This window comes from Perna viridis, chromosome 9 (genome assembly GCF_037379345.1).
Source record: "Perna viridis isolate PV_CMFRI_1.1 ecotype Kerala chromosome 9, ASM3737934v1, whole genome shotgun sequence".
Classification (NCBI taxonomy): Eukaryota; Metazoa; Mollusca; class Bivalvia; order Mytilida; family Mytilidae; genus Perna; species Perna viridis.
In genome coordinates, this window is record NC_142453.1 from 23,911,916 (window position 1) to 23,927,309 (window position 15,394).

The window sequence follows — 15,394 nt, forward strand, 5'->3', positions numbered from 1 at the left end:
TGACAGAAAAGGGGAAGTGATTATGCTTGGTTAAAATATCTATTAAAATTTACATCTTTCGATTTTATTAATTCATACAAAATCAGGACTACATGTTTTTCTATTTCACGCCAGAATATATATCTGCTTGAAAATTTAAATTCCGATAATGTTCTCAAGCTGTACACTTTTTTAAAAATGTAAATTGTTTATAACATTATGATATTTACTGTAAATGGCTTTTAAATATTGTGATTCATTTGTAATGCTAGCTATATTCATGACGTAAAAATGAAGAATTCCGTACCATGTAAAAGAGTAATCAAGGGAACCAAGATTATAGCGGTTATCAAAAGAATGTAATCAAGGGACAAAGACCAGACATGGGAAACAGACATACACAACAAAGAACATAAAGTAACTAAAATCATACATACAAAGTAACAAAAGCAAATGAGCAACTCGGACGCCACTAAAAACTGGAAGCATGGACCAGGTGCACCGGTAGGGTAAAATTATATAAATAAATCATATAAAGTGAAGTCGTTGTAAGAATCAGGTAAAACTCTGCGAAAAAAATCCGATCCCAGAGAAATATTCCACACAAGTTTCATTTAATACAAAATAGCCACTATTTGGTCATACCAACATTTAAATAATAAGAAATATATATTTGATAGAATGTTAGTAAATTGCTCTTTATGAAAGAGTTACTTCCCCTGAATTCCATTGAAATTTAAAAACAATATATTAAGAAGATATGAGAGTACCGTTTCTTATCCTTACTTCAATGTCAAAAATATTGAAATAAACCCTTCCGTGTTAATTTCTGAGCAGTCTCAGTTGAAACTTCCACGAGGTATATGCAACAATTTCCCGTAAAAACCATAATATTTTAGCCAATTCTTTACGGGAAAGTGTTGCACATACCTTTTGGAAATATCAACAGAGCTTGGTCTTAAAATTTGGACCTTGGGGTCTATTGCACTGTCAGAGAAGTGAGATTCCCGTTCCATGATACTGCTTGATTCTTACATGCAATAGCACTTAATTGGATAACACGATTAAATACTATACCAGTCCTTTACTTCAATATGTTACAGGATTGATGTTTTAGGTCAATGTTTCTGTAAAAAAAGCAAATATTAGGTAGATTTTCAATGCATATTGTTTTTAACTTCGTATAAAATAACAAATAAATCATTCAATTATTGTTATCTGTTTTGTTCATTTTATCGGTTTTCTATTTTTTTATATTTAACCTACACCCGTTATTTGAAGAAACCCAAAACTGTTTGCCAAGAACTAAGTTAACTTTGCCCTGTCAAAGTCTAAGAAACCTGTTTTTTATTGTGTATGAACAAAGCTTGTTTACCAAGCCTGACATATTTCCTGCTTCGATTAAATAAATAACTTGTTCTGGAATATTATCAAAGGCCAGGATACATTTCTTAACAGGTTTACAAGGGATTTTACAATATGCCTTACTGCAAATCAATATTTTTTGCATTAAGATTATAAAAATAATAATTCTGAGCCATTCAGATCAAGTTATTTATTTAGTTCCCGCCAGTGAGTACTTATATATTGCAAACACAACTCGGTGAGAACATAAACATCAGAAGCAATCCGGTCATGTCAAATATCCGTATTGCTTTATAGCTGTTATTGATTATTTGCTGAACGGTGCTAAACACTTTAAGAGTTGACGAATCAGATAAAAGCTGTATAAACAGACACTTTGAACTAATTGAATATACATACAATATCGCAAAGCCGGGGGTTCTGTGTTCATCAGCTCATAAAATGTTTGGTAAATAATTATCTATTATCTTTATAACACTTCTGGATAAAGTAGTTTTGCTTGTAGTCTGTAACAAGAACAACATATATCTTAAACCATTTTTCAGGGTTTCAGTGAAACAAACCATTGCCGGTGTGCAAAATAGAAGCTGTGCTTTTTTTATATCTAATTTTTTTTTGAAATTTTATCATTATTATCATCATTTTTATTTATGACTCTTTTCCAGCATCAAATAATGTCCTTACTTTGTGCAAAAAAATAATTGTTTAAAACATATTTCGAAAAATTGATTGTTAATGTTATTTTTTTTTTTTTTTTTTTTTTTTTTTGGCAAGGGGAGCAATCCGGTCAGAATGTTTTAGTTTATATTTTATTTATATGTATATAGAACTCGGCTGGTGTTTTTAGAAAAGCAGAGGGTACTTTACCTACCGGTGCACCTGGTCCATGCTCCCAATTTTAGTGGAGTCCGAGTTGCTCATTTACTTTTATTACTTTGTTTTTGTTATTTTTGTTATTTTATGTTCTTTGCTGTATGTGTTTGTTTTCCATGTCTGGTCTTTGTCTCTGCATCGCATTCTTTTAATTTCTGCTAGAATCTTTGATTACCCAGAAGACGCTTAATAATACGTGACACTTAGAGGTTTTATCTTGTGTTTGTTCTTGCTTTACATTGTTATATTCCTTCATATTTGAGCCTTGGCTTTGGTGTCGTTGCTTTTCCATACATTGACATACATTATAAGTTCGACCTAATTTCAAAAATAATTTTATGCTTAAAAAGCGGCTTTATGTTGCGTTCCTTTCGTTTCCTAGTGGATATTTTCTTTCATTAGCGCCAAAACAGCTGCATAAACATTATTGGTGTACTCATAATGACGATAACAACTTCAATCTACAGAAAAAAAACATATAGAAGTTTAATAAAATCACAATAAATGGCCCATCGCATCTATTCAATGTCGCCAAACATTAAGCCGTTAGGCTGTCTGAACTTTGATATAAAAATGGAAATACTTCTTTATATAACTGTTTACTCACTGAAACGATCAATTAATGCTTGTTTGTTAGTTAGAGTAAATTTAGCATAAAATAGCATTCGAATTGAATTAAACAGCTAAAAAGCAATTTAATATCGATACCTCAGTCACATAATGGCTAAATGTGCCATGGGCGCATATTGGTGCCATTTTTCTGCAATTATCTTTCAACAGATATTGATGGTAGCATTAGTATTATAACATGATTACATTATTGTTAAGACTGTTATTGTTCTGCAGCTTTCTGCGTTCATTGGTCTTCTTCTCGGCTGCTGGCCAATTATATCAGTTTACGTTAACTAAGTTCAAAATTTGGTTCGTTGTTATTTTTAAAACATAACAACGTACCCGATCTAAATTTTCGCATTTGAGTATAGTTTCAATCATCTTCAAAACCAAGCAAAATGTATGAGAAGAATATTTTTGCCCGAAATTTGAGCAAAAAATGAGCAAGTAATAGCTGGGCCCCTCCCTTTAGTATATTCCGTGACTGGAGCACCCACTTTCATGAAATTCTAGTTCTGCCCCTGACATTGTGTTCAATATCAGTCGATGACCTGAAGTTGAATATTCACTTTATTTTTTAATCCTTACTGTTTTGTGTTTTGGTTTAGTTTTTACTGTATTAATTTTGGTTTACTGTTCGCTATATGTTTATTGATGTATTCTTCAACATTGAAGTACATTTTAAGCATAATTCCATTATTTCGATCTTGGTATTTTCCAAATGTTTTAATTTTGTTTTTCTATCACGTAGCCAATTCCAACATGGAGAAGTTACCACTAAAGGACGGAGTGAAGTTACCAAAAAAAGAAGATGAAAAGAAAGGGGATGGGGAGGAAAGAGAAACTTGGAACAAAAAACTAGATTTCTTACTCTCTGTTATTGGTTTCGCTGTAGATTTAGCAAATGTTTGGCGCTTCCCACATCTCTGTTATAAAAATGGAGGAGGTAGGTAACTTTAACCAGTGTTACTGCTTGGTATACATGTCCAGCATTGAGGTATATTCGCTATTTCAAGGCTTTTACACATGAGCCACACTATGCAAAAGTAATCAAGGGAACCAATGTTATAGCGGTAATCAAAAGAATGTAATCCAGGGACAAAGACCAGACATGGAAAACAGACATACACTTCAAAGAACATAAAGAAACTAAAATCATACATACAAAGTAACAAAAGCAAATGAGCAACTCGGAATCCACTAAAAACTGGGAGCATGGACCAGGTACACCGATAGGGTAAGCGTGCTCCGCTTTTCTAGAAACACCCACGAGTTGCTCATAAAATGTTAAGTCCGGGGTAGACAAACGTGGAAAGGAAAACTATGACCCGTTGAATAAATCAGTTTTCATGGTGCAGATGGATACACCATAACGGTCCACGAGTTCATGATGACTTCTGTAGTGATGACTTCAATCTTGTAGCAACATAACCCTGTTCCAGAAGCCTATTTGTTATTAGAGTTCTAGCGCGATACAAAAAGGCTGCGTAGTTTTGGCAAGCTCTGGCATAACGTATGAGTTGTGATATGAACACTCCATACGCAGGTGCCGAAGGGATGTTGCCACAGATGAAAGGAAAGTTGACATTTCTGAATGAAAAGTCGTCACGTTTGTCGTAAAATTTGGTCAATAGTTTTTGCAACTAGAAATTTAGCACAGTACAATAGAAAACAGTTTTGTGGATATGTAATGAATAGTAGTTTTCAAATCCTATATGGTAGAGCAAATATGTTTTATTAGTGATACGTCATAAATCAGGAAGCGGCAATAGGCTGGCGAACGGGATTGAGAAAGAACTTTTTAGGATTTCAAAACACTACTAGTAACGATTTCCACACAGGTTTCTTTAATATATATTAGTAAAACATTTTTCCATCTTTATTCCATTAATGCCCAATTATAGATCCCGTATTATTCAAGCGAGCCGTCTGCGAAAAGTTCAAATGGACTTCAATCGCCAGTATAAATCAACCTGCATGCAAATTTAAGGTGACGAAGATATGGTTCCTACAAGTTTCTTCACTCAAACATATGAATGTAACAACTACTCTTTATAGCGCTTTAGTTAGAAGAATTAGTTTTGATGCAGAATCTAAAGCCCTTTACACAAAAAAATAAGAATAAAATAAGTCGTAAGTTATGGCGTCACAATACATTGATCTACTATGACGTCATATCTTACAAATTTTACATTTACATTTTTTTATGTATGTGAAATCGACCACTGCTATGTGAGATTGAATTTGCTAATTTGTTTAATTGTTTTGAATAGCCGTAGCCTGCCGATGTTTTAGTTCGTTATTCGCCACAATACATAATAAAATAGGCAGGACGAAATAATGCACTGATACATATAAACTTTTAGCACATCTTTATGTTGGTATAATGCATAATAATTCCATATATTCTGCTTTATCATTTAATTAGCCATAACATATATTTCTAATTTCAGGTTGCTTTCTTATACCATATTCGTTGATGTTATTGGCAGCAGGCATTCCTTTATTTTACATGGAATTAGCTTTAGGACAGTTTAATAGAACTGGAGCCATTACTTGTTGGGGAGGACTCTGTCCATTATTCAAAGGTAAAGTTTGCACTGTGATATCATATCCTACTTATACGTCATATTCTGTATGTTATTATCATTACTGCTCTTGAATTGTATAGACTTTCCATTTATACTATATACCATTCCCTATTTTCCGCAGAGAATCCTCATTGCAATTGTCTTTTTATGTCATAACCTTATCAACTAAAATTTTATGATTGTAAATACTTTATCCTTTATTTTTTATTAAATCAAATAAAATTCAAATTTCAAAAATTTCAAAATCCCCATCCCGCTTATACCAAAGAAGCAAAAATTTATCCAGTGCAAGAAATGTAACCTTTGCTTCTGTTTTACTCTGCGAATTAAAAGAAAACGCTTTTTGATATTGCGTGTAATAGGCTTGCACTATGACTCTTGAATGCGGTAAAAACACATAATATTCTATGAACTTTAGTAATTATATAATTGGGAAATAAGGGTAACAGCACAATTACCGAACACTAATCCGATTCATAATCAAGTCAAGTCCAAAATAAATCTGTCAAAATAAGTATTACACTACCTGATCAGTAGGAAAACATGGTGACTATGCGGCGGTTTCACAACCATGAGAGCCGCACATAAGATTCAAACGGAGTACAATGGTAATTTGATAATCATAATGAAAAACTTCCTTGTTGAAAGACGTGTATAGCAAACCGAACCTTGTATAAGATTAGTATTAGGAATTCTTGTGTTAGGGGTTTGTATTCTCTTGCGCAAAAGGTATATACACCACTGCAACATTCAGTATTATACCGCGCTTCTTTAGTAAAGCATACCATAAGCAGCTTTTCGGATTAGGAATAAGTAACGTTCATGCCTTTGATTTTTTTTCACATCTTGTATAACAGAACCTTTAGAATACCAGAGTGATACGAAGTTAACAAGGAGTTGGCTATTGGTCTTGTAGGTTATTGGTCTGTGTAGATAATTGAATTATTAACTGAGATTGTCGTTTTTATCTCTAGTAACAATTAAATTTATGATATAACTACACGGAATAACATCAAAATAGTAAACAACGAAAAGAAAGCATGTGCATCGATATGATGATTGTTGTCCTAAAGGAATTTTTACATTATAGCAGAGGAACGGTAATCCATTCTAATTTAACCTTTGACCTTAAAAGCACTGAGATACCGATTTCAGTCTGACAGGAAGTTAATTTGTTATACCGAGTGTGAATCTTTTTAAATTTCGGTTCTTTGAAGAGAACAAAATGTTTATAGCTCACGTCTTAAATTTGTTAAATTATGGAGAAAAGTACATCTTAGTTAATGGAAAACTATATTAGGCATAAAAATATCAATACATTAAACTTCATACTCTTACAGGGTCACCTACCTCATAATACATGCATATACAAAATCAATTGTATTTCCGGTAAATTTTCTATAAACATATTTACATTTTTTATACAATTTACAATTTAAGCGATTTATGTTGAAGTTGTTAGAAAAAAGTGACACGCGAGTACCTAAATGTTTCATAAAATGTTAAGATGTTTATTCACTTTAAAGATTTATTGGATGATCCTTTTTCATTTAGAAAACGAAAATATATTAAAACTACGTCACACTCTGTTCGTAAGTGAATAGCTTGAAAAACAAAATAACTATATCTAGGGTTATACCGACTATTAAGTTTATATCGACTTGTGAAGTATATCGACAGGTAAAGTTTATCTAATATCACTTGACACCAATCTTTCACACTTCCATTTATTGCTGGACCCGACAATAATTCAGCATTTCGGCAATCAATTACCTTTCTTTAGGTGTATAATGGGACGTTTTGTTTTGTTTTTTTTGTTTTTTTCTGTTTTGTTTGTGCTTTTTTTTTTTTTTTTTTGTTTGTTTGATTGTTTTGTTTTGTTTTGTGTTTTGTTTTGTTTTGGTTTTTTTTGTTTTGTTTGTTAGTGTGATTAGACTTTCCTTCAAGGTCGCTCACATCAGAGGTCATATTGGCTCATGATTTTTCTAATGTTACTGGGTTTTTTTTAGAACAATTCTCGACAAGTTTCATTGAAATTTAGTAAGTGCCAATATTTCAGAAGGTTGTTTTTTTCATTTATTTCCTTTAAACATGGTTTATATCTTCTACCCAAGATCAAAGATAAACTGTTTGTCCTTGTCTTTTGCTTTTCCTGCAGTAAGTCTCTTCTTTTAAATTTCAAATCCTCTTATATTATTTTCTCTATTTTAGCTATTTTTTTCTCAAAGTCCTTATTATCATTTATGAACGAATGTTGCGTATAGAATCACCTTGGATGAATCATGGAAATACACTGTTGCTATGGCAGATAGATAGTTGCAAAAATGAGAAGGAATTTGTCAGTTTGAAATATGTTCCTAAAAATAACATAGCATGAAACATTATCATCCATGCATCCCATCCTCAAATTCAAATACTGTTTCCACAATAATTTACTTTTCAATATTTTCAGATGCCTAAATTAATTTGTATGGCACACTATCTTCCACACATGCAAGCTATTTTTCATAGTAATTTACTGTAATGTTACAATCATTGGACTGAAAATATTTCAGTTACTTGTAATTTGGATTATCACAACTGTGCAAGAACATATCTGTTTAATTTATTTTGTTTGCAACAATCCAAAAATTTTGAAAAATAATTCTAGGACGACTAATCTATTTACAATTTCACTTTACACCTGCAGAAAGGTAATTAATTGCCAAAACACTATATTAGTGTCGGGTCCACCAATAAAGGGCTGCACGGAAGATTGGTGTCTGTGATTTAAAGAGAAACAGTTTTTAATTTATTTTTCAATATAGTACTATATGAAGAGGTTGTTTGGGAAAAAACGACAAAGTACCTAAATGTTTGCTAAAGTGCTATGGTTTTTACTTTTACATACGTAATAGTTTTAATTGGTGATCAACATATTCATTTAGCGATAAAATAATAAAACTGAGTCAAAACCAAAAGAAATCTTTCAGCAAAATTGCAAAATCTGACTTTATATCGAAAAATTAATATAGACTTGTAAAGTTTATTCAAATATATATTCGTATCCCAATGCAAATACTGGAAAATGTAGATTTTTTGAAACGCAAAACTGAATTATAATCTTAAATGATTTTTTATCAATACTTTACAACGCTAAGTTGATATAGTATGATAACGGAAAAAGGTAAATTTATCATAGAAGGCTTAAAATGAAATGTTTGCAACATATGTTTAAGATAAAAAGGAATAATTTTCTATTTTTTCCAACAACATTAGGTAGGATCAAAATGCATTATGTATCATTAACTGTATTAAATTATAAGAATTTGAAAATGAAATGACGAAAGTAGATGATCGAAATAAGATATTGTTATAATCATTATTATCAATATTATGTTTTGCAGGAAATTAATTGTAGTATGTGTTTCTTATTCATTATTATTCTATTTCATTAATCAACTAAATTGATTTGTATGACAATCTTATCAATTTTGTCGACGTCACAGTTGATTTTACGAAATGAAATTATGGAAACGCATATGATGACCACGAGTATTGCACAAACCGATAGTAAACCGCTTGATAAGAAAAAAAACACCAAGGATAATAATACCGTCTTTTAGATTCTAATACAGTCGAATTTATGCGACTTTTTTATTGGAAAATCGACATTCGCATTTTTTACAATTATTTAATTATTCTTAGTATTAAAATCGCCACAAGTCATCAAAAGAACCCCAGAAGTATCGATCGTGATAGTAATACACAGAAAATACCAAATAAGCCATTTTTTTACTGAAGCATAAATGCTGTAATAATATTGACATTTTTCGTTTTTCAAAACCCTGTATTTTACCGCAACTTTTTTGGTAACATTACAAAGCTGAGATATTGGGCAACACGATAATACCTTAACACTCGAACAATTTTGTCACACAAATCTTAGCTTTTTGTGTCAGTTGAGTACAAATATAGGCTTATACTAAAAAAGAATCAGAATATTCTTTGGCGATAAATTGATTCGGTAATGGGTGGTATAAATGTACCTAAAAATCATCATGAAGGTGGTGCGTGGGGGTGCACGGTGGGCCCTCCGAACCCATGGATTGATAATGTCAGATTCACATGACAACTTGTACTTAAATATATGTGTATACAACCTTGTATTTTCACAAACGTAGATAATGTAGTGTATCAAATTATAATTCCGATTTTATTTCTTTTCTATAACGGTATAAGTAGAATGTATGAACTTCCTGACTTTTATATCGAACTGTAACTAATAACAATAATCCTGAAAGAAGAGTAACTTAAAGTGGAAATTATTATCGAAGAAACTAATGACAGTGGTTTTTATTTTCGAGTAATCGACATTTTTCTTCATATTAAATCATTTTAGACGTGTTTTCAAAATTGTGCAAAGAAAATACAGAACATTTTCACAAATGACCGTGACCGATTTATCTGTTTTCTGAATACAACTTTAACTAGAGAAAGATAAAAGAAAACCTTTAACTCATCTCTACTAAATTTTACATGATTATTATCAACGATTTAAGATATGTTAACGGAGTGGTACTGAAAATAAACATGTTTTACATTAATTAGATACGAAAGTATTTCTGAAAAAAGTGCTCTTGTTTCAATTGAAAAAAAACATATATAACTGCATTTTGGAAGCTTTTTTGTCAAATACTGTGCATAAAGTATAAGCAATAATAAATGTAGGACGCAATTTAGTATTCCGGAATCATATATTATCAGTCATGTTTTGTTCATAAAATTGTCATTAAATTGTCTTCTTTTAAATGGTGAGTAGATCAATCAACTATCTGATTTGATATTTTAGATTGAACAGCTAGGTTCCACTGCATATATTGTATCAAGCTCTAAACATCGGCAGACGTTGCTCGGAGCTGCTTGATACTTTATGTCAAGAAAATGGGTCCATGGAACATAATCAGCTTTCATATTAACCAACAGTTGTCTAAGTGTGAATTTAATCGTTATGTCACAAAAGGAAGCTTATTATGACATTACAACTAAAAACGATTTAACCTGGTAAACACCAGAGATCTGTCAAACTGACGATCAGTGCACAATGTAATATCAGAAGACAGTGCATTATTTACACTATTTTCATTCATACAGCTTCCCTGTTTGCTAGGCATGTCAAGCATCTGTTTGTTATTTCATTTCTTTTTCAGATTTTAAAGCGCCAAATCTGAATTATTTATTTTCTTAAATGTCCATTTCTGATAGACCCTTTCATGTTAATTCGTTCCACGAGAAAGATGAAATGCTTTCCAATAAAACAATAATTGCTAGAGTGTTTACCGCAAACGTGTTGCATTTACCTCGCGAAAATACAAACTGAGCTTGCCCAAACACCACGTAAGAAATCATTGTCTTTTTATTGTCCTTTTGACCTCTTTTAATTTGATCCTTTTCTGGAATAAACCATTTTTATTATTACAATGTTGCATTAATGGCATCGAAAATTTTGAACTGTATGTTTCGCATATTTTGCCAGAAACCATCTTTTAGCTTACATTTTATTTTGAATATTTGTTAAAATATTTAGTTGCTGTACTTTGTATAGTCTTACGAATGTGCCTTATTCTAAATGCCAAATGATATCATCGTTTATGTGAAACTGCCTAACAACTGTGAATTATCGTGTAAATTACATATATTATGAAAATACATTGTCTTGTATACATGTTAGTATAAATTCGTTATATGTCATTTTATTCTGTTCTGTTTTGCTCTGGTTTGTGGGATTGTGTTCTTTCCCATTGACTTCCCTTTTGCACTTACACATTAAATGTAATTAACTGTAGGCATCAGGCAAGAGGAATAACCGACCTTTTTGACAAATATTTGACTATCTGCACCATCATAATTAAAAGCATTCAAATAGTTTTTTTGTGAAACCAATAGCTATTAGGTTTTTCAGAGCATAGAACTCTGTCAAAAGCCTCAACTGATTTCCAAACATACATCAATGAGTAATTTTAAATTAAATATGCACAGTTTTTTCTTCCCATTTTCCTTGATTCTAATAGAAACATGTACTTAAGGAGATAGACCTAGGGTAAGGGACACAACTCTTAGAATTGGAATGTTTGTATTCAGCATTTTACATCAATCTCATTTAAGCATCTAAGTGTTTTAGACCGATTTTATCCTGTTTCAAATGAAAGTTTGATAGGCTTTGGCGTAATTGAATATGATACAAAAATATCACTGATTTCATGAATTTCTTACCCTAGGTCTACTTCCTTAAGCACATGCTTTTTTAAAGAAATTTCACTTCACAGTTTTTCTGCAAAACGAAGTTTAAAATAGACATTTCTTCTTCTTTTAGGTATTGGATGGGCTGTAGTACTTATAGCATTTTACACAGACTTTTTCTATAACATTATCATAGCATGGGCGCTTCATTTCTTGTTCAGTTCTTTCACTAGTGAATTACCATGGAGTAGTTGTGGTCACGAGTGGAACACAGAACTATGTTACGATGGAACTTACCGTGACCCACCCTCAGGGGCTAATTCAACAGGAAATACGACATTGTCATCAATTTTTGAGCCTATAAAAATCGCAATAGGCAACGCCAGTAGTAACGGAACTTTAAATCTTACAGAAATACATAGGAGATCTCCAGCAGAGGAATATTTCAAGTTCGTATACTTATTACATCAATGTCATGATAGTACCGTTTGGGTTGAATTCTAATTGTAAGCGTTTTTGAAGAAAGCATTTTGAATTGAAAACTTCATTGTTTTATTAAAAAATGATCAAACGTTAAAATAAACAACTTCAATTGAACTGTGATGACGGAGAAGTGCATCGGTAATGCATTGTTTCCACCTTTTTTTTCGAAGATTTCCCTTTGGTGTTGTTACATCTGCCTTAGGATATGTTTTGTATCTCCAGTACATTTATATTTCTTTTTCCGTTTCAGTCGCGGTATGTTGCAGAGTCACAAAAGTAGTGGTATATTTGACGTCGGTAATATTAACTGGCAAATTATGCTGTGTCTTCTGGGGGTCTACTTAATTTGTTACTTCAGTATGTGGAAAGGAATCCACACATCGGGAAAGGTAAGACTTTGCTTGCACTTTTTTATGTTACAAAACGTAAACAAGAAATTCAGTTAGTATTTCATAATCAAAGCATTTTTAGTATTGATACATGATTGTCGTTTGAACTATGAATAGTGAATGTATTTGGCCGCGACATGAACGTGTGTCTTGATTGTTTGCGTTCCTTTTTATGTATAAGATAACTTGATAAAATTGGTTGAATAGATGCTTGGTGTTAGTCTTATAAGAATTCTATACAATCGCCATCCCAACCTTATACGCCAGAAACAATTAACCGTAAGGACAGTGGTGGACTGGAGACGCTATTAACCCACAAATTCCATAGGAAATGTCTGTTCCAAGTTAGGACCATTGCGACAGTTTTCGCTAGATATTGCTATTTATCATACGGACTTTCCTTCTTTTGACTATTGAAAGACGTTTTTGCCGATTAGCAAGAAAAAATGTTGTTAATACATTTTTTGAATATATTATTGTCTTGTTTTCTCGTGTATTACACTCAAAATAAAACACAAATTGAAATAATCACTCATAAATCGTCTTAATTCATGCATCCAATACGTTATGAGAATTTTTGCAATTTGTAGGTTGTCTGGTTTACAGCTTTATTCCCATACGTCGTGTTATTCATCTTAATGATTAGAGGCATGACTCTCAGTGGCTCGCTAACAGGTGTACATTACTACCTCACACCAAACATCACTAAACTCCAAGAATCACAGGTAAATATTAATAAGCTCTAGGAGAAAGTACTTTATCGTTGAGTTAAGCTACCTTTAAATATCATTAAATTGTGTTCGATATTTTAGGTGATACATATGTAGTTGGATTGTATATTAATATAGTTTTAATCTCCATCCATCTTTTGTATATAATATTAAAGAGTAATCAAGGGAACCGAGGTTATAGCGGTAATCAAGAGAATGTAATCAAGGGACAAAGACCAGACATGGAAAACAGACATACACATCAAAGAACATAAAGCAACTAAAATCATATATACAAAGTATCAAAAGCAAACTGGGAGCATGGACCAGGAGCACCGTTAGGATAAGCGTGCTCTGCTTTTCTAGAAACACCCGCCGAGTTGCTCATAAAAAGTCAAGTCCGGGGCAGACAAACGAGGGAAGGAAAACTATGACCCGTTGAAGAATTAAAAAAGAAACACATATTACTTTTTAAATTTAAAATTCAATACTATTTATTAACATGTTTTTTTCTATTCGAAATCCAAAGCAACAGATATTTCTTAAGGTTCTTTCCAAGCCAAGATTTAGAATGCACACATTACCACATAAAAATTTTCCATAGTTTATTAAATAATGACTGGAAACCATTTGGAACACTAGTATACAATATCGCCTTCTCAATGTACATCTTTTCCCCACATTTATGACAGTGTTCAAAGGAAGCGAGATTCTAGCTGAAATCAAAGGAGTGTAATCCAGGGACAAAGGCCGGACACACACAACAAAGAATATAAAATAACCAAAATTATACATACAAAGTAACAAAAGTTTATGAACAACTCGGACTTCACCAAAAACCTGGGATCATGGACCAGAAACACCGTAACAATCCACGAGTTCAAGATGACGACCATAAAACTTCTACCATGATCACTTAAATCTTGTAGTTACTTAACCCTCTTTCAGAAGCTTAATTGTAAGATGTCTAGCGCGATACAAAAAGTCTGCGTAGAAACTATGGTACTGGTGGTACAATATTTTATGTGATTTTTTATTTTTTTGTCAATGTAAAATGACATGCAATGTAAATGTATAACTTGTGGAAACATATATGGAAACTTCTCACTTGACACCGTATAATATTTTGATTTGTCTATGTATTTTAAGTCGATGTTATGCAGTATCTGCTCACTACTTCATTTGTTTTGTTTCAAAAATATTCCTCTATAAAACACAACATTGGGATGAACTCCGAAAGATACCAGAGGAGCAGTCAAAAAAGTATTTTAAAATGAAATATCCAGTTTCCTTGCCTGTGTATTTTTTTAAGAAAATTCTAAAATTATTCCAAAATGTCAATGCATGAAAAAATTATATTTTTGGGGAATGAAACGAAAATGCATTATAATGTATGAAAAAAATGGAAAATCAAGAACATTTCAAATTAAAATGTAATCTTATGTGAACACATGTGTGTCCTAGATCTTGACTTAGGAAGAATCGTGACTTCTGAATGTAAATTATAAAATATTGCTACCATTTACAATGCAACATGAAGATAAAGATAGTTATAAAAATCATTTAGGTATGGGTTGACGCTGCAACGCAAGTTTTCTTCTCTTTGGGACCAGGGTTTGGTGTATTGCTTGCATATGCAAGTTATAATCAGCTCCATAATAATGTCTATAGGTAAGTGAATGTAAAACTGTGTTTCCTACTGCGATAGAAGTACTGTGGTATCACACGTGCAATGGGACGAGGATCCATGAAGATTTTATCCAAAAAACGAATTACAACACACTCAGAGAATTGGTTGTTATGTTACTAAAAATATAAAATCAAAAAAAAAAATAAAGTTATACTAGTAAGGTTTCACTTACACCATATTTTTAAGTGTCTGAAATCCCCGCCAACTTTTTAGACTTGGATCTACAAAAGGACAATCACTACAAATTTAAAATTACGAAGATGTTTGTAGTTAAATTACTTCAGGCTTAAATGCCGATCTTGGTAAAGTTGTAAACATTTTTACATTTCCATAGAATATATATATATTGATAATGTAGTCTTCTCGGCAGGCCTACATACTACGTATCACAACTAAATAATACATTAGTTAACTATTACCAATGATAAAATAAACAGAATCTTCTAATGTTGCCATACTTCTATTGCGCTACAATGCTTAAAA

The 15,394-nt window shown here is 32.0% G+C and overlaps 1 protein-coding gene across 4 annotated transcripts in view; it reads left to right on the plus strand.

Moving 5' to 3' along the window:
* The window catches only part of LOC148607426 (sodium-dependent dopamine transporter-like), a 58,621-nt gene that overhangs the window by 29,614 nt on the left and 13,613 nt on the right, over positions 1-15,394 (plus strand). For all 4 annotated transcript variants that reach the window (XM_088547275.1, XM_088547272.1, XM_088547273.1 and 1 more), the window contains 6 exons: positions 3,581-3,775; positions 5,283-5,417; positions 11,773-12,088; positions 12,373-12,511; positions 13,102-13,236; positions 14,789-14,892. In XM_088547275.1, coding sequence (XP_088403401.1) covers positions 3,581-3,775; positions 5,283-5,417; positions 11,773-12,088; positions 12,373-12,511; positions 13,102-13,236; positions 14,789-14,892 — 1,024 coding nt within the window. The remainder of the gene's footprint in view (positions 1-3,580; positions 3,776-5,282; positions 5,418-11,772; positions 12,089-12,372; positions 12,512-13,101; positions 13,237-14,788; positions 14,893-15,394) is intronic.